The 25,000-nt window shown below is 51.8% G+C and overlaps 1 protein-coding gene across 1 annotated transcript; it reads right to left on the bottom strand.

Moving 5' to 3' along the window:
* Nucleotides 1-398: 398 nt before the first annotated feature.
* On the bottom strand, nt 399-23,830 carry LOC102994667 (phospholipase B1, membrane-associated; the record flags this gene model as incomplete). Its single annotated transcript, XM_055083618.1, has 17 exons — nt 399-464; nt 6,976-7,047; nt 7,604-7,699; nt 8,681-8,785; nt 9,458-9,539; nt 10,532-10,632; nt 12,015-12,080; nt 12,633-12,713; nt 13,436-13,487; nt 14,823-14,931; nt 15,402-15,445; nt 20,542-20,650; nt 21,452-21,512; nt 22,084-22,122; nt 23,212-23,283; nt 23,518-23,613; nt 23,726-23,830. Coding segments are annotated over 17 exons (1,356 nt in total), but the record flags the coding sequence as incomplete, so codon positions are not given.
* Nucleotides 23,831-25,000: the final 1,170 nt, after the last annotated feature.

Here is a 25,000-nt window from a genome sequence, read left to right as displayed (position 1 = left end):
TGTGTCAACTTCCTGTGGGGCCCAGTCCCCGGAACTGAGGTTCTTCCCACTCAACTACAGGAAACTGACAGGGCATCATACCCACCGCCTCCCCCTCATCTCTTCTTGGAAGGCTGAGCTGCCTGATCAGAAATGATGTTTGTGCAAAGGTCAAAGAAAACTGATCCATAGGCGTTTCCTCTAGTTGGTTGCTGACATCAGGCAAACACTTGAGAACATGTTAGGACAATCCTGGGACTTTGTGGTTCAGGAGGCTTTTCTTCACACTCCAATTTCCAGTATGTAAGAGGGGTACGTTTCTGCTTAAGCTAACTCTCTGAAACCCACACCACGCCCCGAGTCGCCGGGAGTTGGAAATGGTTTGTCCCTGAGAGAGGCAGACGGGCGTCAGGGGTTACCTCAATGGATGGCTTGGTGGGGTATGTGTAGTTACTGTTCCGGGGGGTTCTCAGGAAGGGTTCATTCTAAGAGAGAAAAGAAACCACAGGGAGAGGTTATCTGACAGCCTGGAAGAATGCTTAGGAAACATTAAGTACTAACAATCCTGTCCTGTAGATTTATTTAACATGATCTGCATTTAAATAGAAAGAACCGTACAAACATAATTTCATTCATTCCCTAGAGGGTTTTACATAACAGCTTTGACAAGGGATGCACAATAAAAGTCCTAAAAAGGGTTCCATATATGTTCTATTCAGGGTTCTGCGCTTTTGTTTTCACCCTGACAATTGAACATCTCCCTAATCCTCAGAATGATTTTCTTTCCTTTGTCATTTCTCTGGCAAGAGATTCACATTATAGCACTTTTTTCTTCACCAAAAAGTGTTGTGATCATCAATGTATTTTAATATCTGTTGCTATTACTATCATTTTGCCTCCTTTGAATTATGTATCTTACCCCCTTCGGGTTGGCTTCACATACTCTGGTTGTGGTTTTTTCTCGTGAAACAGCCTCTTCATTCCCTGCTCGCCTATTTATTTCACAATCAGTTTCACACATGCCCAGTCAAGAATCCAGGTCTATTCAGTTGTGGGTGATAAGTTAGTCAAAGAAGGAAGTAGACAAAGGAGAAACGGGGGAAAGCAGGTAATGAGAAAATGTGAAAATGACAGTGAAGCAATAAGAAGTGCATAAGCCAGAGATCAGGCCAAACAGCCCAGGGCTGTCAACACCTTCACAAGACGTGCTGAGTGGGGTAGAAGGGCCATGGTCTGAAAATTTGGGAATAGCATGGGAGTAAGTAGGAAGAACCGGAATGTTGGAGAAGAGGTCATTGGAGATCCGAACCAGGGGTTGAAAGCTGACTGCCCATCTGCTCTATTTTGGCCTGAAAGGTGCTTAAAAAGGAAGAGGAGGAAAGGAAGGGAGAGGACAGAAGACCACGACTCTGAATGCTTCCAGAAGAGGTATGTGCCCTTCAGTTCTGGCCCTACCACCTCCTCTTGTCCCAGACCTGATCCCATCCACACAATCATGTTCCTGCCTGGCACTGCATCTGAGTTTGCAAGCCCTGAATGCCCCGCTTTACCGATGAGGAGTAACTGAGGGGCAGAGTGGAGGAGAGACCTGCTCCTGGTGGAGAGCAGGCAGTGAGTGCAGAGCCGGGCCCGACCCGTCAAGCCTCCTGACCAGCAATGGCCTCCTTCCATTCCTCACGGGGAATTCCTCCTGATCACGGGGATCAGGTCCGAGAAAGACCCTGCTGGTCAGACAGAGGGATGAGGAAGAGAAGGTCTCAGCAGTCACCTTGGAGGATGAAATCTATGTACATAAAAGCCCTAGCCCTCAGCACAGACCTTGGCTCCCTGGGCAGTGCATGTCTCTCCTAACCTCCGAGTCTTGGCATTCCTAGCTGAAACACGATTCAGAGGAGCACTCAGGGCCAAGGGCAGGAAGTGTGCCCTGGACCACCTGCAACACTGCAAGGAGACAGAGCTTACAATGGCACGTTGCCCCGGCTAACGAGGCTTGTCTCTGGCCAATGCCATTCAGTGTCCCCTGAGCTTCACCATCAGACGAGGGCACTCTGGGAGCATCCTATAAATAAATGACCCACCTTTGCAGAGCCCCGTGTGTTCAGAGCTCTGTTCTAGGTGCCAGAATGAGGGGAGGATACAGAGGCTTACAACCCAGTCAGGCAGAAAACATGAGAAGCATCAGGCAGCGAAGCATCAGAGGATAGTGTGTCCAGTAAGTGCAGTAATTGCTGAGGAACGGTTGCAAGATCTGGGAATGTGTGGTCCTCAAAGACGAGACTCACTGGGGGCGGGGGGGTGGTCACTCGTTATCGTTCTCTCCCCACTTCACGGGAGCCCCGATTGGGCACAGGGCCTGGGGGCTGGAGCTAGTCTCAGAGTGGCTACCACAGGAAGAACCGGAGGGCAAAGACGCCCCCTGCCCTTCCAGACATGCTTAAAATCAAACGGGAGAGTCTATTTCATCACATGATCCAACGGTAGAGGGAGGGGCCAGAGAGGGGAGACTGAACTGAGGCGTCAGGGAGACACTGGAATGCAGTGGGGGGGCGAGGCCAGAACAGGAGCAATGAGAACAGGTCCAGGACAGTGGCGGACAGGCGGCCTGGGTGCCCTGGGCCTGTTTTACTGCCCGTTGACCGCACTGTGTCTGCATGAGTCGGACTGGGTTAAAGGCCTGGCGCTCAGCAGAGGGAAAAGAGGGAGCCCATTTAGTCCGCTGGCTCTCCTAGGCTAGGCTGAGAACACCAGTAAGTAGAAAGCTAAGCCTATTGAAGGCCAGCACAGGGGAATGTTCTCCTAGTTAGAGCGGTGCAAATATGGTGTGGCCTGCCGGTGGGCACAGCCCAGACAGCCACCTGATGTGAGTCAGCAATGTGAGTCAGGGGCTTCGGGAAAAGGTCATGTTCATCTTGGCAGTGTTACTAAGTGTAAAGTTCCGTGAAGGTGAGCTGCTCTTCTTCTGTTCTGTGCTGCTCGGACCAAACCAGGTGTGTACTGTCAGGGCCGGGCACCAACTTAAGGGGGGGCCACGTTCCAAGGAGACATACCTACTACGTGAGGCAGGGTTTGGAACACTTGTCTGCAAAAAATAGTTGAGGAAACTGAGGACAAGACCCAGGGGAGGGTGGTAGTGGTGGAAGAGAGGAGGACATAACAGCAGTACATGGAACACCCTCTGACATTTCTGTCCCGTCCTCCCATATTATTATCCCATCCTCCCATCCCAAATGCAACCTACTAGGCTGATTTTACAACCTGTTAACAGGTAGCCACTTGGCTGTTAGAAAAGCACCGCCTTGAGAGTGTGGAAGTTTAAGTAGAGGCCATAGCCTCTAGTTGCCTTGGGACGGATGTGGTAGAATAATTCAATTCTTATATGGGAGATTGCCTCGACAGGACTCCGAGGCCCTCTGCACTGAGATCCTAAGATTATAAAATTCTCCGTTGCTCTATGATGGGAAGCATCAGGTGACCTTTAACGCACAAAGTGATGAGGACCTGAACTGGGGTGGTGGCAATGGGAACGGAAAGGGTGCCAGCGGGAAAAGCACTAGGAAGAATCCTATCAGATAGCGTACCTGACGTTTCACGCCTGCAGAAGTGTGACAGCCACAACAATATGGACAGAAATAGCAAGTCCTAAGGATCAGAGAGTTTGGGAAGACAACTATTTCATTCCTATTTGGACGCTGTTACTCAAACATTATTGTTTGAATGAATATGTTGAGTTTGAGATGATGAGGAGGTCAGGGCAGGAATGGGAGATTTAGAAGTCCAAAGCATTCAAAAGATAATAGACCCCATACGTAATTCAAAATAGAAACACTGCTAAACAATAAAGTAAGTATAAGGGAATCCAACAAACCTCAGCTTTTTCTCAAGATGAAAGACTGGATGAAATATCACTTGAAATTATTTCAGTTTGTCTCTCCGTGTTTCCCCCTGGTTCCCCCATTTTGTGGGTACCCTGATCACATATTTAATCTGCCTTCTGGGTAAGCTTATACCATAGAGGGCAACCAAGGGGGAAAGATCTCTTAAGGGTTAGAAATAGAGCTCAAGTTTGGGGGAAAAAGTAAGAAATGACGACACAGGTTGGGGGATCCTAGGCAAAGAAATTTAACGGGAAACCCTGGAAATGGACAGATCTCAGAGTGAGGGGACCTAAAGAAAGAGAAAAGAGAATAGGGCTGAGACATGGAAGTTGGAGAATGTCCACATTTTCGATGCTGGGAGAAAGGAAGGAGGGTCATTAAAAGAGATGAGAGGTGGCAGACACTAGAAAAACAGAACAATCAAGGTGGTTTTACATCCACAAATGCAAGGAGGAATAAATTCACGGAGGAGGTGGCTAGCTCTGACAAATGCTTCTAGAGAGGGCAAGAAAGATAAGAGCTGAAAAAGGACTCCGCTCATCTTTGGCTGATTTCTTCAAAGCTTGAGGAGGAGCCACAGCCAGCTGCCCTGGGTTAGGGAATGAGTGGGCAGAGGCCATGAAGGCAGGAAGGGGACAACAGCCACAGTCCACAGAGCAACTGATCAAAAGTTGCCCATAAAATCCTGTGTGCAACCTTAACATCTAACAGAAATCCATGGAATACTGTTAAGTGCCCGACCTGGCTGGGACGAAGTGAGAGAGTGGCATGGACATATATATACACTACCAAACGTAAAATAGACAGCTAGTGGGAAGCAGCCGCACAGCACGGGGAGATCAGCTCTGTGCTTTGTGACCACCTAGAGGGGTGGGATCGGGAGGGTGGGAGGGAGGGAGATGCAAGAGGGAAGAGATATGGGAACATATGTGTATGTATAACTGATTCTCTTTGTTGTAAAGCAGAAACTAACACACCATTGTAAAACAGTTATACTCCAATAAAGATGTTAAAAAAAAAAAAAAGAATGAATCACTTGCAGTTGATTGGGGCTGGGGGAGGAGCCGGCAGGAAGCCGAGAGAGCTCCCCAGTGCTTTGCATCCGTCCCTGCCCCCTCCTCCCTGCTGGGTCCTGCCTGTTGCCTCTATGTTTAGACTCAGCTAGGATTAAAATATGTGCTGCCTGGCCCCTGTCAGCTCACACTGAGTTGCTGGTGGACTTTTATATAGCTCCAAGCCACATGGGAGGGAGCAGATGGGACCTGAGGAATGCAGAATTCTACGTGGCCTGGTGCGGTGAAGTTGGGCTGGCCAACAGATGGATCCTTTTGGAATGTACTCTGGGGTTGCCTGGCAACCGCTTCTCCCAGGTTGGGCTTCTACGGTTCCAGGAGGCTGGATTTGCTCTCCTCTGCTCACCAATGGCTCAGTCAGGTTCTGTCCAGGAGGAGGAGCGGAGCCCAATGTGGCTTGAGATTCTGGGTGAAGAGGCAGCCTTTTGGGGCTCCTTTCCTGGTCTGGGACTTTGAAGCCCTATGGTGACAGGGCTCTACCTGCCCCAGTGCCTAGGCTCCAACCTGGTACTTAACAGATATTTGTGAGGAGGGGAGCAAATGACGGCTCCCTGGAATGGGTTGTTATTACTTTTTCTATTTAATGGAAGGGGAATTGGCAGATTGGAGAGGGTTTTCCATGGCTGATGTTCAGTATGGCCATATGGGTTGTTAAAATGTTGAAATACTTACCCCCGTATGGCTTACAGCCACTGCTCTGAGTCCCCAAATGCCCCCACTACCCAGGTTGCCCGGGCCCTGCCCTAGAACCCGCTGTACATGGATCTAGCAATTAAAGGGTTTACACCTGGCACAGAAGGGCCCTCTAGGACCTTGCCCACATTGCACTGATTATGACATCTTTTGACCATCTCCTTTGCTCCAAGCCCTGGACCCAGCATCTGAGCCCTCTGCTACCACTGCCTTCACTCCTGCATCCCTTCTTCCCACCCTCCTGATGAAGCTGATGGTACACAAGGCTGAGCCTGGGCCTGAGACTGGGGTGGGGAAGGCAGCAGACAGGGAGGGGTATACAGGCAGGGCTGCCCACTGTCTCTGGAGCCCTGGCAGACACACGGGGGAGCTGCAGGTCCTCTCCCTGCTCAGCTGGGAGGGTGGGAGAGGGCGAAACAGCCCGACCCAGGTGGGAAACCCAGCCTCCCAGACTGGGTCAGGCTCTCCTGCTTTTATTGCCTCTGAGGGCTCTCTGGCCTCAGCCTTATTTGGTTAAAGAGCCATAAGACAGGGGCTAGAAGAGGGGACTGAAGGCAATGGGCACGTGTCGTGTACCTGCCCCACCCCTGGGCCTGAAATCAGGTTTAACAACCACTTAGATCTTCCTCCTTAAAAGGATCCCAGTCAGCCTCACCCAAGTCATGGCAAGGCCGGGCCTACCTGTCCCTCCCCCACCCAGCTCCAGGGCTCTCCTCTCTGACCCTCTCCCTGTCCGACATTCCCGATCCAGGCTCTTTTTTTTTTTTTTTTTTTTTTTTTTTTTTAGTGGTACGCGCTCTCACCGTTGTGGCCTCTCCCATTGCGGAGCACAGGCTCCGGACGCACAGGCTCGGCGGCCATGGCTCATGGGCCCAGCCGCTCTGCGGCATGTGGGATCTTCCCAGACTGGGGCACGAACCCGTGTCCCCTGCATCGGCAGGCGGACTCGCAACCACTGCGCCACAAGGGAAGCCCCCAAGCTGGCTTCTTGCTAGGCCTCCAACCTGCAGCCAGACCTTCCCAACTGCCCCACGTACCGCTGCTGAAATGAGTGGTCTTGCCACCTTCTGGCTTATTAACGCCACTTCTCAAGAATCCATATCCGTCACCCTGCTCCTCTCCCTCTACTGGGCCCAGGCCTCCTCTCCCACCTGCCTCTCCCAAAGACACAGGTGCTTCTGTACCCTCTTCTACCCTCTCTGTTCTCCTCCACTTCCCTCCATCCTCCGAAGCCCATCCGCTCCCAGTCAGGGGGCAAGATGGGCAAAGGGGAAGCTGTGGTGCGGGTGAAGGGGATGGGTGGGGTCTGAGCTCTGGGTTTCTGGACAGCAGCACAGCAGGCCCTCCCTCATTACCTGAGCAGGGCAGCGGAGGGGTATATCTGCCGCCAGGTCCAGGGTATCCGTCTTCTTTCCTAGTGGTTCAAGCTGATTGAGGAAGAAAAGAGAGACATGCGTGTACTATATTTTGTTTCCACTGAAGTGAACATTCCCTGGCAGGGCATCCTGCAGTGGGGAAAGCTCAGAATTTGATTTCAGGGGCTCTGGCTTGTACTCCTGGCACTGCCAGTTGCCAGCTGTGGGATACTGGGCAAGTTTCTTAGCTTCTGTAGGATTCAGCTTCCTCATAAACTCCTAAGACTTTTCTTGCAGGGCTGTTGAGAAGCTTAAATGAGATAACATGGCTTAAACTGCCTAGAACAGCTGCTGACACATAGAAAATATTGAATAAACGTGAGGGTTCTGCCTTGCATTCATGTAAAGAGTCCCGCACCGCAGTTCAAAGCCCGTAAGAGGGGAGGCAGTTGATCCTGGAATCGTAAAAGGACTCCCTATTTTCAGTTCTATACAGACTTCCACAGATGCGCCGGCCACCGCTCCTCTGTATCTTGCTTGCAAAGGGAGGCCAGGAACAAGCTCCATTCTAGGGGGCTTTGCTCTAGACGAGAACCCCAGAGAACCAAGGACATCCCACTTATTTTACCATATTGACCCAAAGGGCTCTGGAGAGCTGGGAGTGGAATTTCTGATTTGGATGGAGGCAGTCTGGGGCGAAGAAGGACACATCCGGGCGCCCATCCTGAAGGAGGGAAACAGACGTCCTTAAGATCCCGTTGGTGCAGAGGGTGGATAGTGGGCCACAGCTGGTGGGCCTGACCCCTGGGGTTGACCTCTCAATGCCCTCCTCCCCCGAGGGTGCTCCCAGCCTGTGGCTTCCTAAGGCCCTGCTCACCTCGAGAGGGAGATCAGAGCAGTCCCACAGATCAATAGCCTTGAGTGACCCCAAACTCCTAATCTGCTTTCTGGTCCCACAATTCCCCTTATTTAATTAAAAAAGTGCTATATGTATTTTTAGGCACATGTATGTAACCCATGCCGTGGTTGAGGGAATGAGATCCTAATCCCTGAGGAAGTCTTGGTCAGCCAGCTGGGAAAAGCTACTTCCCAGCCCTTGGCCAGCTGGTCCCAGTGACCTCGGTGGGGAGAAGAGGCCAAGCCTTGGGGCAGGCCTGGGCAAAGCCTAGGTGCTCAAAGCTTCATCCGGCTTCCCTCCAGGTAGGCCAGGCCCTTGGGATGGAGGCCCAGGTAGAGAGAACTGAGTCCCCACCCTGGTACCCTCCGTTATAACTGCAGTGTTGGCTGTGGGGCAGAAAGTAAATAGTCTGGAATTGGACATGTTCAAATCTCACCTCTGTCCCTTATTTCCTGTATGACTTTAGGGAAGATACGTCACGTCTCTGAGCCTCTGTTATGTGGGGATGATAAAACTCACCTCAAAAGGCAGTTGTGAAGATTTGATGCATGGTGCGCACAGTGCCTGGCACATAGTAGGTGCTCAATAAAATGGAGGCTGTGATGAGTAGTAATGAGAACATCTCACGTGGGGCTGCCTCTGGGAGTGCAGCTCTGATGTTCGGGGAAGCTGTACCCACCAGGCCAGCAGCTGGAGAGCTGCCCGGGTCTGCCCCATTTATTCTCACTCTCATGGCAGCACTTGGCATTTCTGCCTTGAATTTTCTCCTCCCTTTGGCAGCCCTGTCAGGGAGGGCAGGGAGCCTACCGCCAGGATGGGGAGCTGGATGTTGTAGAAGAAGGGCTGCAGCACCACGGAGAAGTCCTCTCGCGTGTCGTAGCGACCTGACTCCACCAGCTCACGCATGCTGCTCTGGGGACACACACATGGGTGCCTTCCGCATGGGCCCCGGGGCTCCAGGTGCCCGTTAGGGCAGGGGTGGGGGTGGGTGGGTAGTGTCTTTGTCCCCGTCTCCCTCAACAGGTGGGCTGACTCAGTTCTTCCCTTGAGAACACAGACACACCTGATGGTAAATCTCTTTCCAGAGTATTGGATAAGGGTTGTGCCACCTTTTGGTTTTGGTTTTAAGTGGACCGCAAGTTCCGAAGGGCCGGGCAGGAAGTCCCACAAGGAATAGAAAAACCTAGGGAGAGTCTCCAGAGGGCCCCCAGCCTCGGGACCTGCAACCTCCCCATTCGTGCATGGCTTGCCTGTTGGGGAGGTGGGAGGTTGGGGGGCCAGCTGGCCCTCCAGGGTGCAGTGGAGGGAAAGGTAGTCCGATGGGGCACCTAGGGCTGCCGCCCTCTTCAGGCCAAGTGTCAGGGCTGAGCCACCAAGGACAGCTCAGCCATGAGGACTCTGCCACCTGGGTTCCTTTGGGATGACACCAACTGGGGTGCCTGAGACACCTCAGCCAGGAAGTGGCCTGGAGAGCGATGTTACCCCTCGAAGCCTGAACAGCTCTTCCCGTCCCCGTGTGCCTCCCCCGGGGGGGCTCTGGATTGGCGTGTTCATCAACGGGAGGAGAGACCTTCTTGGTCTTACCTGGTAGGCTCGGGTGACGGCCTCCAACCTGGCCAGCTCTTGGGAGCTCTCCCGCAGGGTCAGAACGCAGTTACACAAAATGCTGCACAGAGAGGGGGAGGCAGGAGGACCCAGAGCAGAAGCTTCGGTCAGAGACCGACTCTGCTGCGTGGGGCGGGGTGAGGTGCTCACCGGAGCCCTGGCTTAGGAGGCTCTGCCGCGCGCGCTCAGGGCAGGTTTCAGGCCTGACAGGGGAATGGACAAAGTCCCAAGGGTGTACGGATGGACACCCTCTCACGTTAACAGAGTACAAGTGTTGGACCACAGGCCCTGGGCCTGCAGCAGATTACGCTGAACACGTGAATTTAGACAATGAAAAGCCAGTGTTCAGCGTTCAGAAATAAAGCACAAGTGCATACGCTCCGGCACCAGAGCTGGTATTTCAGGGCCTCTGATGCTCACGCCTCAGACACCTCCCGAGTTCACACTCGCGCCCCACTGTGTCCCCTTTTGTTTTGTTATGGATCATTTCACATCCATAAAATACACTTAACGTTGAAAAAGATATCTCTAGAGCCCTCAGAATAGTACCTGGTGCACAGCAAAATTTTAAAAAGTATTTGTTAAATGAGTATATGGATATATAATGTAGGAAGAATAATAAAACACACCTTGCACCTCTCACGCAGCTTAAGAAACAAAACACTCCCAACTGGAAGTTCCCCGTGCCCTTCCCCAATTCGCTTCTTCCCCACAAAGGTAAGTGAATCTCGGGCACCATTCCCTTGCTTTCCGTTACGCTTCCACCACCTGCGGACACATCCCTATGTGTTGCTCCTTTGCACAGGCTGGGCTGCACCGTCTCTGAGAACTAGTGTTTGTCCCAGCCCTAACCTCTTCCCCGTGGCTTCTCCGTATCACAGAGGTTCTCGCTGGCGCCCTGAGGCTGGTAAGCGGGGGCCCTGGCTCCAACTTCCCAGAAGGAGGTGGTCCTGGCACAGACCCCTTTACAGACTTGCACACATGGACGGACCAAGTCACAGAGACCCCGAGGAGTCCCCACCGCGTGAGCCAGACCAGCAAGCACCCGCCTACCTGGCCTGCTGCACCGGGCACTTGTTGGGGTTCCCCAGGAACACGTGCCGCATGACGCGGGGGCTCATGAAGTCCACGAGGTTGACCAGCGCCCGGGGTACCTACGGGAGAGGCTTCAGATGAGAGAGGGGCTGAGGGGCTTCTTTCACAAGCTGCCTTAGGGCCCCAAGAAGTGGGATCTGGCTCCGGAGTCCCTGAGTTGGGTTCTGGGAGGTGTCGACACAAGGTGACCACCTAGGGCCCTGCAGGCTGTGCCACCCACGTTGGCAGCAGCGTGAACGGGCCTCCTGGAGTGGGACAACATGGCAGACCCGAGTCTAAATGCTGAGGGCTCAGCTCATTCAGCCATCAGTTAGTGAACCCAAATCTGTTAGCTTTCTTTTTGTTAATTTGTTATTATTATTTTTTAATCTTTAAAAAAAAATTATTTATTTATTTATTTATTTATTTTTGGCTGCGTTGGGTCTTCGTTGCTGGGCGCGCCTGCAGGCTGTGCCACCCACGTTGGCAGCAGCGTGAACGGGCCTCCTGGAGTGGGACAACATGGCAGACCCGAGTCTAAATGCTGAGGGCTCAGCTCATTCAGCCATCAGTTAGTGAACCCAAATCTGTTAGCTTTCTTTTTGTTAATTTGTTATTATTATTTTTTAATCTTTAAAAAAAAATTATTTATTTATTTATTTATTTATTTTTGGCTGCGTTGGGTCTTCGTTGCTGCGCGCGGGCTTTCTCTAGTTGCGGCGAGCGGGGGCTACTCTTTGTTGCAGTGCGCAGGCTTCTCATTGCGGTGGCTTCTCTTGTTGCGGAGCACGGGCTCTAGGTGCGCAGGCTTCAGTAGTTGTGGCACGTGGGCTCAGTAGTTGTGGCGCACGGGCTTAGCTGCTCCGCGGCACGTGGGATCTTCCCAGACCAGGGCTTGAACCTGTGTCTCCCGCACTGGCAGGTGGATTCTTAACCACTGCACCACCAGGGAAGCCCCAAATCCGTTAGCTTTCAATTTGGTGAGGTAGGTGCCCCGTTTGCCAGGACATTAGCCCTTGACTGTCTCCTTCCAGCCCGACCTGGGGTAACTCTGCTGAGCAGGCCCAGAGTCTTGGCAACCCACAGAAGCATCTGGTAGTCAGAGCGCCCTCTCCTGGGCAGCTGGAAAGGCTTGTCCATGCCAGAGGGTGGGGAGACCAGAGAGGGGCCTACTGTAGGCACCTCCTGCCACTCAGAGAGCAGTGCCCAGCCTGGGAGCCGCCAGCTGCCTCCACCAGGGAATGTCCCAGGTAGAGGTGGGGGGACTGCCTTCCCTTCTTCAAGCCTTTGGAATCAATTTGCTGATTCCAAACAGAATGAGTCTTCCTTGGGGGGAAGCCCCAAACTCTGGAAGGGGCAGGAGCCCACGTCCTTGTCTGTCTCCTTCAGGGGAGGGGGCATTTCACCCTCTTCCCCCCAACACGCTTGAGCTGTGTCCAGCTTGTGGGAGCCCGCCACCCACCTCTCTGTGCAGGATGTCCAGGGCATTTCGGAGATGGTCAAAAAAGTTGGCTGCAGAATACAGATTCTGGGAAGAGACAGGATGGAGAAGAGGAGCTGGTTAGGGGGAGAGGGCAGCCTCCCCACCCGGCTCCAGCCCCAAGGCCTCGTTCTCCCTTGGCATCCAACTGTGACCAGCTCGTCATGTCAGAATCTGAGATGAACAGTTGGCTACTCGCTGTTGCCAAAGATGGGCCAGACAGAAGACTGGAACCTTCAGCCAGAGCTTTTGCTCAGGAGCAGAATGTGTCTAGTACCCCTTTCACGGGCTTGGGCTTTACTGCTTCTTCTCTTTCTGAATTCTCAGGAGTTGTAAGAAACGGGAATAGAAGCACCGTATATCTGTCATTTGCTGCCTCACGCCAGCTGGGACATGGGGGTGGAGCCAGAAACACGAGGGTTCGGGGGGCAAGAAGTGTGTGTGCACGTGTGTGAATTGTGTGTGCGTGTGCACGCGCACACACACACAGGTGTAGGTGGACAATCCTAGGGTTGATTCTAGAGACCGTTCTCAGATAGGATCTCCAAGGCTTACAGGTAAAATCAAGGGCGATGAGTAGGCCTGGCCCGCCCCCATTACCGAATCCATGCAGTAGTCACATAAGTCACTGCCTCCAATCAACACCGTGATGACCTTCCAGTCCTCGTGGAAATTTACTCTCTATACAGAGGGAGGAAAATGCCTGATGATTTCCAACCAACAAAAACACCACAGCTCTAGGAAATCCATTCAACCCTCTAAAACTTCCTTGCCCTCTTGAAATAACAGCATCAGAATCTCAGAGCTGACAGAACTTCAGAGGTTTGTTTATAGACCACAGATTCTTAGCATCAGGAGGGATTTTCAAGGTCATCGTGATCAGCAACAAACCTCCCCCCAGCTGACGTAATCTCCAGAGGGCCTTCGACAGGGGCTGCCCTACTGCTGCTTGAATGCCTCTAGTGACAGGGGGCTCACTGGTTTCATGGCACACAATTCCATTTGGGGACTTTAGTGGGTCAGAAAGTTAGTGTTTAAAAATAACCATAGGGCTTCGTTGGTGACACAGTGGTTAAGAATCTGCCTGCCAATGCAGGGGACACGGGTTCGAGCCCTGGTCCGGGAAGATCTCACATGCTGCGGAGCAACGAAGCCCTCGCGCCACAACTACTGAGCCTGCGCTCTAGAGCCCACGAGGCACAACTACTGAAGCCCACATGCCTAGAGCCCGTGCTCTGCAACAAAAGAAGCCACCGCCATGAGAATCCCACGCACCGCGGAGAAGAGTAGCCCCCGCTCACCACAACTAGAGAAAGCGGGCGCGAAGAAACAAAGACCCGAAGCAGCCAAAAAGAAAAAAAAAAAGAAAAAGCAATGTAAAAGTAACCATAAATCTGACTCACATGGTCATCTTTCATCTTCTGTATCAGAGTCTGGACTTGGCTTGAAAGTTCCCTGAGGAGGAGAGGAAATCAGTCCTGTTGAGGAACAGCGCCCAGACCTTTCACCCTAAAGGGCCTGAACTGGAGGTTTCTATGGCATTAACCCCTCCCCCCCACCATGAGCTGGCAGAGACCCTGAGGCTCAGGACAAGAAGCTACTTGCCTCTTCTGGAGAGTTCTTACAACAAATAACCGTTTGCAAAGCCAGTCGTGTGTTTGTCCTAAAGCAATAGTCAAGAGTCCTGACAATTATATTTGTTACGCGTGGTCTCCTTTCTAGGACTCCACATGCAAAGGGTCTTTAAGGATTCCATGCTAGGAAACCGTTCATCTCCCTTGAAGGACTGGTGTAGATTCTGAAATTAGATCTAGGAAAGTTTTGGCATGCTTCCTCTTTTTACCCTGGCTGCCAGGAAGCTGAGAGTTTGATGCTTAGGCACAAGAATCGTAAAAAGGCTCATATTGACACAGTTGCTTCTTCCCCTCCTCCCCCCACCAGTGGCTGTGATTTTTCTCTCTTATGCATATGTTGTGTCATTTTTGGTAAACTCAGCTAGATGTTTCTTTTAGAAAGAGGTGGGGGAATAAATATACACCATACAAACACCTGGGTTTAGAATTCATGGAAAGACTAGACCTCAGGCATCCCCAGCTCCTCACTAGTTTAGGTCCCTGTTATAGTGTGAGACGGATCCACGGAATGGTGATCTCCTGGCACCTGGTGGTGGGTCCATCTGTCCCCAGCCGTTTCTATTACTAAGAAGGGTCTTCCCAGGCTGGGCCAGGAGCAAGGAGACCCAGGTGGCTGAGGCTTCTAGGAGCAGGGTGAGGGGCCTCCTTGGACGATCAGCTGCCTCGGGCTTCTCAGCTGCATTTCCTGTAGCTCCACAGCAGGAGTCGGGACAGGACATGACTTATTGCCCCTCTAAGTAGCCTCTAAGGCTGGAGATTCTGGCTTGCCCATCCATTTGGTTGGTACTCCCTGATCTTTGGGGGGAATTGCCACTTGTGAGGTGCTGTAGAGAGTACCATTATGCCATGGTAAGTTTTAAAAACTGGCTAAGGTGGGTCAGTTAGTTGAATGATTAGAACATGCTGCACAGGAAAGCAAGGCCAGGAGTCCAGGCTCTAGGAGCATGGCCTCTGTCCAAGATGCAGCCCTCCAGCCTCCCCGCGGCCTTGGTCATGGGGCAGCCACAGAAGAGAGTGGCCAAGAACTTCTCAAATCATTGCTGCAAATGGAGAAATGTCCCCTTGGCACTCAGAGGTCAGAATTACAACCTTAAAGGGGACTACATGCCTCTCACTCCCTACCCGACAGGCCCCCTCCCCTCCCCAAATGCCATACTTAGCCTTTGTTCCAGGAACAGCCTGATTGAGGAAGGCATTTGTGTCACTGGCATTGCCTGTGCCCACCGCATAGCCTGTGAGATTTCCGTTAAACTTCCGAAGGATATCTGGAAGGGGAAGGGTGCACAGGACACAGAGGGCTTAGGGTGGAAGGCGGAGTGTGCTCCTGAGAGGAGCTGGGGCCTCAGACGACTTGATGACAGGCTGGGCCAAGACAACAAGAGCCTCTCAGTTTTTCTTTTCTTTCTTTCTTTTTAAATAATTTACAGTGCAGCAAATACTCACTGTCCCATTTGACTATCTCCACACTCTCTGGGCCAGCTGAGGAGATCTGAGGCTCAGAATGTTTAGTAACTTGGCCCAGGTCACCTGGCCTGCACGAACCCAGGTCTCCGGAATCCAAACACAGAGTTTATCCCATCCCCTTCAGCCACCTGTCCACAGGCCTCTCCCCTCATTTCAATGACAGTCCATAAGGAAGATGTTATTCCCTCCTTCTTAGCTGAGAGGCACTTTCAGGAAGCCTGGGGGTCAGATGGACCCAGACGACAACCTCAAGGCACTGGTGGTTACTTACTCGGTAAGGTGGTCACCTTCTCCAGGTAGCTGTCCCCTCCTGAACTGTAGAGAGTGAGCAAAGCCAATGAGAGAGATTGAATCAATACATAGGCTTTACAAAAAAGTGGCCCCCAGCTTTTAACAATGCCCATGGCATCAGTACCTGTCGGATGTGCCAGAGACATCTCTTTGTGTTTGAGGGATTCTGAGAATATTTGAATTCCCCGAGGAGTTGGTTCCCCCAGATTCGGGATTTGAAGCTGAAAGAGGGCTGCTTCTTTTCTTCAGCAAATCAGGAGGGAGCGCACTTAGCTGAGTATATACTATGAGCTCAGCCATGAACCAGATGCTCTACGTTAGTTATCTCACGTCTCCAAACAAGCTTGTGATGAAGATGAACTATCTCCATTTTACAGAGTAGGAAGCTGAGGCACACAGGGGTTAATCAACTTTCTAAAGGAAACTAAAAACCATAAAGGTAACTGAAAACCAGCTTGAGCTGGAAACCTTTAGAAAATGGATAAGCCCTTCTTTGCCCAGTGGTCAGGTAAATTCCACTGGAAGGTTCGGGGGATGGCCTCTCACTGGCCTCCAATGCCCGATCTAATTCCATCTCATCTCATCTCATCTAGCTTTATGGCCCTCAATCTAACTTCAAGAGACACAAAGTTTCATTGCCTCTCATGCATTTAAATTGAATACATGGGGCAGGCAAGGAGAAAAGTATTTCTATTTGAAAAAAGTCCAATGTTCAGATGTATTGTATTTACTGTTATTTTTCTTCTGTGCCTCCTTCTTTCTTCCCTCCTCAGTCCCAGCATATTGTCCCAGACCAAGAGATTTTGAGAACACAGTGTTAGCATTCAGCCCACCAGTATAACCTTCCAAAGGACAGGCCATGAATCAAAGTCTTGGCTGTTCTTCATTCAAGGGAAGGCTTGGAATGAAGTTGACTATTTCACACTATGGTGGTCAGGGGCTTAAGTCAAAGGTTCAAGAACCTCAAGTGGTGGAGAGAAAAAGAAGCCAGGTAAGCCCTACCTTTCTATCTCACTCAGCAATCTCTCTCCTACCTCCGTCCAATGTCTGAACTTAACTTGGCCTTTGGTTGGGCTTTTTTTTTTTAAAGCTTCTGATCCTTTCCCAACTCTGTATGAAGCTACTACTTTAGCTGCTTCCTGATCCTTCCTTCTTTGGACTAAAAGCACTTAATCAGAACACTTTTCACTTGGCAGGAAATTACAAAGCCATGTACCTCCTCCAATCCCTGTGTTCTAACTCTGCCTCCTTTTCTCCTTCAGTCAACATATAAACACGGAGATATATGTAAACGCACACACATCAAGGACATTCTATTGCAATTTCTTGTCTAAAACTATCTTTGTTCTAAAACAAGTGAGGTAGCTGATCAAGACCACTAGGCTACAGAAATCTCTCTGAGCCCGTTTCCAGGAGAAAGGAGAGAGTTAAACAAATAAATATGGAGGAACAAAAATAGGAAAGCCCTCGTTCTGATCAGAACTGTGTGAAACATGAAAGAAAACAGACCCATATGAAACAGCTAGTTTACACGAGACCCTTCAGATTAATGTAATTTGTACGACACCATGAGCTCAAAGGCTGGGCTTTGTTCCCTAGTCACCCGTAGCGTGCAGAGAGATGCAGAGAAGATGCTTGATAACATCTAGTGGAGGAGTTTCAATAACAGGAGACTGACCTCCTAATTACTAAGACAAAGAAATGCATTTTTTGATAAGTATTATTTTGGTCCTTTGAATGCGTCCAATCAAGCAAACATTTCAGTTGGAAAGGCAATTCTCTAAAGACCTCTGGGCCTACCACACTGTTCAGCTACCCAGAGCTGGGGCCTTTCACTGCTGTGTGATTCTTACAGGTCAAGGGGCCTTGGAAATATTCACAGCCGCCCACCTACCAAAATTTCTTCTCCCCCGTCTGACTCCGTGAGGTCCACTCTCTCCACTTTGTTTCCTTGGAGGAAGAGGCTCGATTTGCATTCTTAATTTACCTATAATCAATTAATTGCCTCATATTTCCCATCCAGAAGTTTTAATGGCTTCAGAAAATTGCTTTTTCTCAGATCAGTCTACTGCATGGACATTTCCCAGGGGATGCTAATAGGTACTTACAAAGAAAGAGTTATGAACAAAGAAAGAGTTCTGGGAGTAAGGGAAACACTGGATTCAACAGACACAATTTAAACAGATTTCTTCAACGTCGGGTGGCTTCTCAGAGCCTTTAGTATGCTAACATGCATGTGAACTCCCCCGAGGAAGGATACAGCAGGAAATATTTTCCCCAAAATAAAAGACTGGGGCTAGTGTTCTATGGAACACACTTTGAGAAACGCTAGTCTACACACTTTATCAAGTGTCAAACCGTCTCTCAGACTCTGACCAAGAGCTCCTATCTTTAACGCACATGGGTCTTGGGGCAGGTCTTTGAAACATTCAGAATAAAGGGTTTAAAGGGACAGCAGCCACTGAGCACACAAGGCCTTGGAATTGGAACCAGAAGATTGAAACATCAGGCCTTACTGGACCTAACTCATAGGAAGAAACAGAGCAACGGCTGAATTTTTCCACAGCTGCAGAGAGAAACCTTTAGCAGAAGATTGTCTCTGTCTGAATCCCAGGAATCCGTGCAGTTGAACTGTTTGTGAAGTTGGGCAGATGACCCCACTCCCCTGACTACACCAGGTGTAGCTTGCCTGTCACCTGCTGGCTGGCTTGTCTGCTTTATTTTCTGTTTTCCCACACTAGGATGTGAGGCCACTGCCTTCTTTAGCTCAGACTAAGTAAAGCTGCCACAACCTCATGCTTTTTCGACTGTGATAAGCTCTGCTTTCCTGCTCGCCCTCTGGCTTTTCTTTCTGCTGCAGCCTCAGTAAAGCCTGGGGCCCAGTGGTCAGGAGGCAACCTCCACTCTGCCCCTCGGCAGCCCGGCAGAGACCCCCCACCTGGCGGAGGGTGTGTGGGACCTCGGGAGCTGCGAGGTCTTTAGCTCAGCTCTACCCTCCCCCGCCCTGGATCCTCTCTGTGGGTGGCTCCTGGCTGAGTGAGGACGCCTTTCTCTCACCCGGGAAAAACTTTCTCGCTGGCACTGTCCTCAGGGCTGGCCAGAGAACTGTCACAGTACTTGTGGTCCGCACTCCGTTCCCTCTCGCTTTCTTAGAAGAAACCTTTCACTTGAACCTCTCGGAAGGAAAGGGAGGGGGCCAGCCCTGGGCTGTCCGGCCTCTCATCAACGCTCTGCCCTCTTGTGGCAGGCCGTGTTCTAGTGGTTTTGAATCCTGAGCTAATCGCCAATGACTGTGAAGGGTTCACAAACAAGAACTTTATTAGGAAAGAAAGAAACTTGAGAATACCCACATCCAACCACTCTCCTGACACGTCTTAAGCTTTCTTACTTCCTGCCTGGAATGCCCTTTCTCGCCTACCAAATTGCTAATCTGTCAAGGCGTAACTGGCTGCCACCTTCTCTGGGAAGCCCAACTGGCAGGGTTGGGTACTCCCTCTTCTATAGTCCTGTGGCACTCAGGCATCTTTTATTTTTAAATAACACTTGCCAACTGAGCATAAGCATTTGCCTGTGCTTCCCGTATATTCCTCTCACCCACCCGCCTCCATCATACAGGCACAAGGGAGGGGCTCGGCAAAGCCTGTTGGTTGTGATTTTTGTCTCGGTTGTTTCTGCCTGAAGTGGGTGCTGCGTTTCGGAGTTTTCTGTACAGATGTGTGCATATACATGAAGGCAGAGGTGTGGCTACAGAACATGAATAAACAACACGAATCAATACATACAGACAGTAAACAAGAGACATGGGAGAATCTACATGTGCACATATACATGCAAACGGGCAGGTGAAGACTCAGAGATCTGGTGCTTTTCTGGTGCATTTCATGTTGGATTTGTTGACCCAGAAGTCTGATAAGTACCCTGATTTGCTCTTTCTACACAATTCAAAGGAAAGGGTTATTAGCAGTAAAATATCCTCTCTACTCACCAAATTGTTACATTTGGCAGAAATATATAGGTTTTCCTTCTGAAAGCCCCCTCCAGACCTGGTCCTTGCTCTTTGGTATTTATGCATTTACAGGAGACAAACCCCCGGCCGATCTCTGCGGGTGAGCGTGGGGTGGGAGGGGGTCACGGGTTAACATTACCTATATGACAGCCCCCGGTACTGAGTAGCGACATCAGAAAGGTCATCCGGTTTGGAGCCAATCCCATTGCCAGCCTTTGAAAACATATCAAAATCCACAGGAAAATCAGCAAGTCAGAGAAAAGGGAGGCTGTGGATGTGCAGGGCTTCCCAAGGGGTTCTCCGCGCACGCAACATCACGTGAGCAGAACTCTGCCCTGGGAGCCAGAACGCCCGGGCTTGCTGCTCCCCCAGCTGCGTGCCTTCCTCGAATCTCAGCTGCCTCCTTACGGAGCTGAGGCCATGCCCTGCTTATCTCACAGGATTGTTCTGACGACCAAAGTGGATCATAGCTGCTAAAACAGTTTTGAAGCCTCTAAAGTGCTTTACAAATGTGAGACACTTATAATATGATAGCAGCATTCTGCTCCTAAGTTCTTCACATGCATGAAGAAAGAGCCCATAGATTGAGTGGGCCCCAGTGGACAGATTTCTCATACACTTCACATTTCTCCTCTTTCCCTCTGGGACATTCTGTAAGACAATCTCATGGCCTTAGCAGTGCCGCCAGAAAGTGCTGTTTGGGGATGGTACAATGGCCTTATTTCTTGGAACTTAAGAGCAGAGCTTTTGCCACAGCTATGGAGCCTTTCCTGCTTGGGGGCAGAGGCAAAGAAGAAATGGATGTGAAGGTTGGAGCTGCTCGTAAAGTATAATCCAAAGGGAAAAGAGCACCCACGTTAGGTTTAGGAGATTTTCTGAGTCAAAACGACATATTTTTGCAATGGTTCAAAAGGTGCCGTTAGGTGTTCAAGAACCTCTACTGCCTGAGACAATTCAGTTCGTTCCCGAAAAAGAGTCCCCCTCGCACACCTGACTGAGAAAGTGGCTGCAAAATCAAGCCACTGTCCTGCGCTCAGACGGACAGAGTCAGGAAGGAGGGGTGGGATAATGCAGAGGCCAGGAGCACAGGCCCTGGGGTCAGGAGGACGGGGACCTGGAGCTGACACAGCCACCCCCAGCCACGTGGGGCCCACGAGTACTTACGGTCAGAGAATCCCCCAGAGCGGCCACAACTTGGATGTCTGCAGGTCTCAGGGTGTGCACTGGAAAGACAAACAGACACACCTGAGTCCGTGCGAAGGAAGCTGCAGTCGGAGTCCAGGGCTCCTTGCTTTAAGCAAGACCAGAAACATGACCCGCGTGTGTGTTCGTCTGTGCAGGACGGAGCGTCCACGGTGCCACAGAGGCAGAGCTTAGATGGAAACAGTTTCCCCATCAGAGGCACAATAAACGGTCCTGGGCCTGTGGGAAGGGCGAGGTGCTGAGAGAGACGGGGAGGAGGAAAGGGGGTGCTGGGGCACAGTGGGATCCACCACCTTGGTGCCAGCAGTCACGTGGGACACCCGCTGTGACCTGAGTGCATGACCAAATGGGCGCTGGCCCATCCGAGATGCGGTGCAGAGGCCGACCCACGGCCCATTTAGAGCTGGGTTCCGGACTTCCACCAAGAATCTGAGGAATAATCAGGTTGGGCCTTTCCCTGCCCCCAAGTCTCTTCCGAAGACTCCAGAGAACCTTCCGGCCCTACGGCAGGCAGCAGCAGCGGCGATTGCAGAGCCGGGGGCCGCAGGGCAACCCGCAGAGCTGGGCCCCTCTGGGGCCTTCCTGGGCACCACACCCCCCCACCTCCGGGCCCGGGCGAGGTCACACCCAAGGCTCCCGATAGCGGGCTGAATCGGGAGGACCCTGGCCGCCTTGGGTCCTGCTGGGTCAGACTTCACTACAGAAGAGAGGGACAAAGCGGGGACTCGTCCCAGGCGACCGGCCAGACAGGAGGCAAGCCCCGGCCATGAGTGAGTTCTTGTGGAGGGGCCCCGGGTCCTGCCGTGCCACAGGGGGCTTACCTGAGGTGGGCGGCGAGGCAGAAGGGGCTCTGTCACTGCACAGCAGCTGGCTCCCGTGATCCTAGGGGTGTAGAATGAGTCCCAGAAGCTCAGGGTTGCCAGGGGCCAGAGAGGCTGGCTTGGCGTCAGACTCACCAGAGAGCTTTAACAAACACAGACCCCCGGGCCCTACCCTGGGGACGGCCTAGCAGGACATCTGAAGAAGGCTCCCTGGGTGATTCTGAGAATCTGGCTGGGCTCCGTCTGTTAACCTAGCTCAGAGCCCCCCCCACCCACGGCCCCCAGCATCCAGCGCAAAAATCAGGGCATCAACAAAACGACCCAGCCCGCAGCACGCCAGCCCTGCTTCTGCAGCAGCTTTATGAGCGGGATGGTTCTCTTGACTTACGTCTGGAGAGGCTGAGAGTTGACCGGCTGGCCCCCTATCTGTGTAGTTATCAACGGCTCCTACTCTGCCCTCCCCGCTGTCTGAAGGTGCAGGTGGATGGACTTCACAGAAGAGTGTGAATCCCCCCGACTGCCCATCGGGAACACCTGCCCACATTCCCACCCCGCCCTGCAGGGCTGCTCCCAGCTCGGGGGCCCGCCCACTGCATTGGCGGCTGAGCCGAAAGGAAGCAACAAGCGGATACCTGCACAGTGTTCTTGTAGGTGCTCAGAAATGGCCAGACCTGTGAGGGGAAGGGGGGTGGTGAGCCACCGCAGCAAGTTGACTTGCTTCTTGCTCTGCTCTGGTGCGCAGAAACACTTTGCACATTCCCAAGCCCCCTGCCGCCAGGCTGACCGCTGGGCTCCCTCCCAGGATGTACCCGGCCTTCTCTGCAAGCCTCTTGAACAACCGGAATAAACCCTGCACGGCTCCCAGGAATGAGCACCTCTGCTCTTTGCCTCCCACCCAGCTGGCTGAGGCGGCTGGGTCACCTCTCTTTTCCCACGCTGCCCCTTCCCAGCAGAGCCCCGCTTTCTGCTAATACAAGCCCATGTCCCCTACCCGCAGGCCCCCTTCCCACCCCATGCCACTCCCACCCTGCAGCAGCCTGGGCGCCTCCCGCCCAGACAAGAGAAGCCAGGCGCTTTGAGGTCCTGCCCCCTGCAAGCCCCAGCTCAGTGGGTTCCTGTCCCGGGCCTGGGACCCCTCTGGGAATCTAGGGGAACTGACAGAGGTGAGGGAGCATCTGCAAAGGTCCAAGAATCTTTCTGATCATTTGTGAATGAACACGCAGATCTGCTTTGCCTTTCTGGTGAATGTCTGCTTTCTTAGCTCTGGCTTCCAATGGACCTCCCACCCCCAAACCCCACCTCCATCCTAGAAGATATTCTTCTAGGTCTCAGCCCCTCACTCTTTCCATCCTACCATGGGGACAGTGGCTCTATGGAGATGGGGTATCCTCTGCCCCTTCCTGCCCTTGAGGTCCTCCCCACCCCTGGCCTTCAAAATGAGATCTGGATGGGGCTGCCATGTCCCTCTGCCCAGCTGGAAAGAGCCGTGTGCAGACTTATGCCGGGGCTCGCTGGGACATGGAGAGACAGAGGCGAGCTCTAGGGTCTCCCGGCCACTGGCTGTCACCCTTCACGGTCCAATCAGATGGGGCATTGTGGATGGCTAACTGGAGTCTGGAATGGGTGGGTAGGTGAACAGAGCTGGGGGTGGGGGTGAGAACCCGGGATGGAAGGAACTGAGAAACGTTAATGAGAGACTTTGAAAGGCTGGGAAAGAGGCCCTGGGTAGACCCCTGGCAAGGTTGCGTTCTTCACTGTACCTGGTCTGGACATGTGATATTGATCTTGTCTTCAAACTTATGCCTTCTTGTCTTCTGGCTGACAGGTTCCAGCTAAACCAAGAAGCAGGAGGATGCAGAGTGAGAAAGAGGTGGCAAGAATGGGAAAGTCAGGATGCAGGGTGAGGCCGGAGAAGGGAGGGAGGGACGGAGGAAATGGGGTTTATCGTCATCGCTGTGCAGGGAACCACACAGCCTGAGGGATGGGCCTCTGAAGTCCTCCGAAAGCTTCCTGGAATCTTTTTCCTATCAGAAGGAGAATAATTTTTCCTACCTCGGTCATCTTACCATGTTGTTCCACAGGGCCCGGGCTGCGTGGGCATGAGTCTTGCTACTGAAGTGGAAACAGTCAGGAGCGAAGAAAGAGCTGTCAGGCAACCCCTCCTGGTCACAGGACAGAATAGAGGGGCTGTGTTATAGGGACGTCGGATAACACAAATGAGGCTCAGAAACAGCTGGGCACACCTGTGGCTCCCACCTATCCATGAGGCTTTACCGGGGTCTTTGGCATCTCCACTTTTTCAAAGAACGGCTGCACGACCACTGTAAAATCTTCCCTTGTGTCATATCGCCCGCTCTCGACCAGCTGGTGAGTCCCTTCCTGCAGGAGGAAGGGGGACAGGGGTCAGGAGAACTCTCTCTGCATCTGCCCGGTCTTTGTGCGAACTCTTTCTCCACTACAGAATTAAACAGAGTCTGACTTTTGAGTGAAATCAATCTGCAGCAAAATCCCAACTGATCAGGCAGGAGCCAGCTAGTTACTTTTCAGATCAGGCTTTATCTCAACCCCTGCCCCTAACCTCTGCTGCCTTTGCATCTATTTGACCTAGGCTGGGCAAAAAGAAAAATCCAAGTCCATCAGTTTGATCCTCTTTTAAAGCTTCTGATTCAAGACTAGGGTGGAAGTGGGGTGAGTACAAATTTGATTAAATGACTTTTTTGGATAACCCTTACATTTATTTCTGTCCTACACGTGTTCAGAAAATCAAAGGTGCATCAACAATGACGTTTAATGCCTATTTATATCACTCATGCATGAAGTGAGTGTGAGCACGTGTGCTCCTGTGTGTGCACGCTTGAGATCCTCAGATCTGTCTAGGAGGTAGCAGAGCTGTTACTTTCATAGCTTCCACCTGGGCTCGGTTCCAGAAGGACGAGTTACCCCAGTTCTGGCTCCCACTTCTCCCAGACTCTGCCATTTCACTGCTTGCCGGGTTTCCATCATTTGGACCAGGACCTTGGCTGGAGGGGGAAGTCAGGCTTCCACACCCAGAACATTAGAGCAGTCACTTCAGAAGACATCATGACATCAAGAACACCTTCTTTGTCCAGGGTCAGCCAGAAAAAGAGTCCCCATGCTGGGGATACCTCACCTCTGACCTCCTCGGGGGAGTCTCTCCCAGTTACATGCGGAGCCTTGAGGAAGGCAGAAGGTGCAATACCGCTAACTAGTTGTGTGAATTTCAGCAAGATGCTTTCCCTCTCTGGACCTCTATTTCCTCATCTGTAAATGGAGGATGTTCACCGAGGCCTGGACCATCCCTAAGTCCCTTTCAGTGCTGCTAGTGCCTCCATGGCTCAGCCATAATGGCTCACAGCGGAGCCTTGCACCTCTTGAGAAATAAAGGAAATAGTGTGGAGAATGCCTAGCACATGGTGGTTATTAACAGCAATGATCATCTCCAAGGAGAAGGATGGAATGATAGCTTTAGCAGAAATAGAGAGTCAGAGGATTCAGAGAGAGGGCATGATGGCCTCATGTGGCTGAGCT

This window comes from Physeter macrocephalus, unplaced genomic scaffold, assembly GCF_002837175.3.
Source record: "Physeter macrocephalus isolate SW-GA unplaced genomic scaffold, ASM283717v5 random_1060, whole genome shotgun sequence".
NCBI lineage: Eukaryota > Metazoa > Chordata > Mammalia > Artiodactyla > Physeteridae > Physeter > Physeter macrocephalus.
Note: the sequence above shows the minus strand (reverse complement) of the source record. Positions and strands in the feature narration are given on the sequence as shown.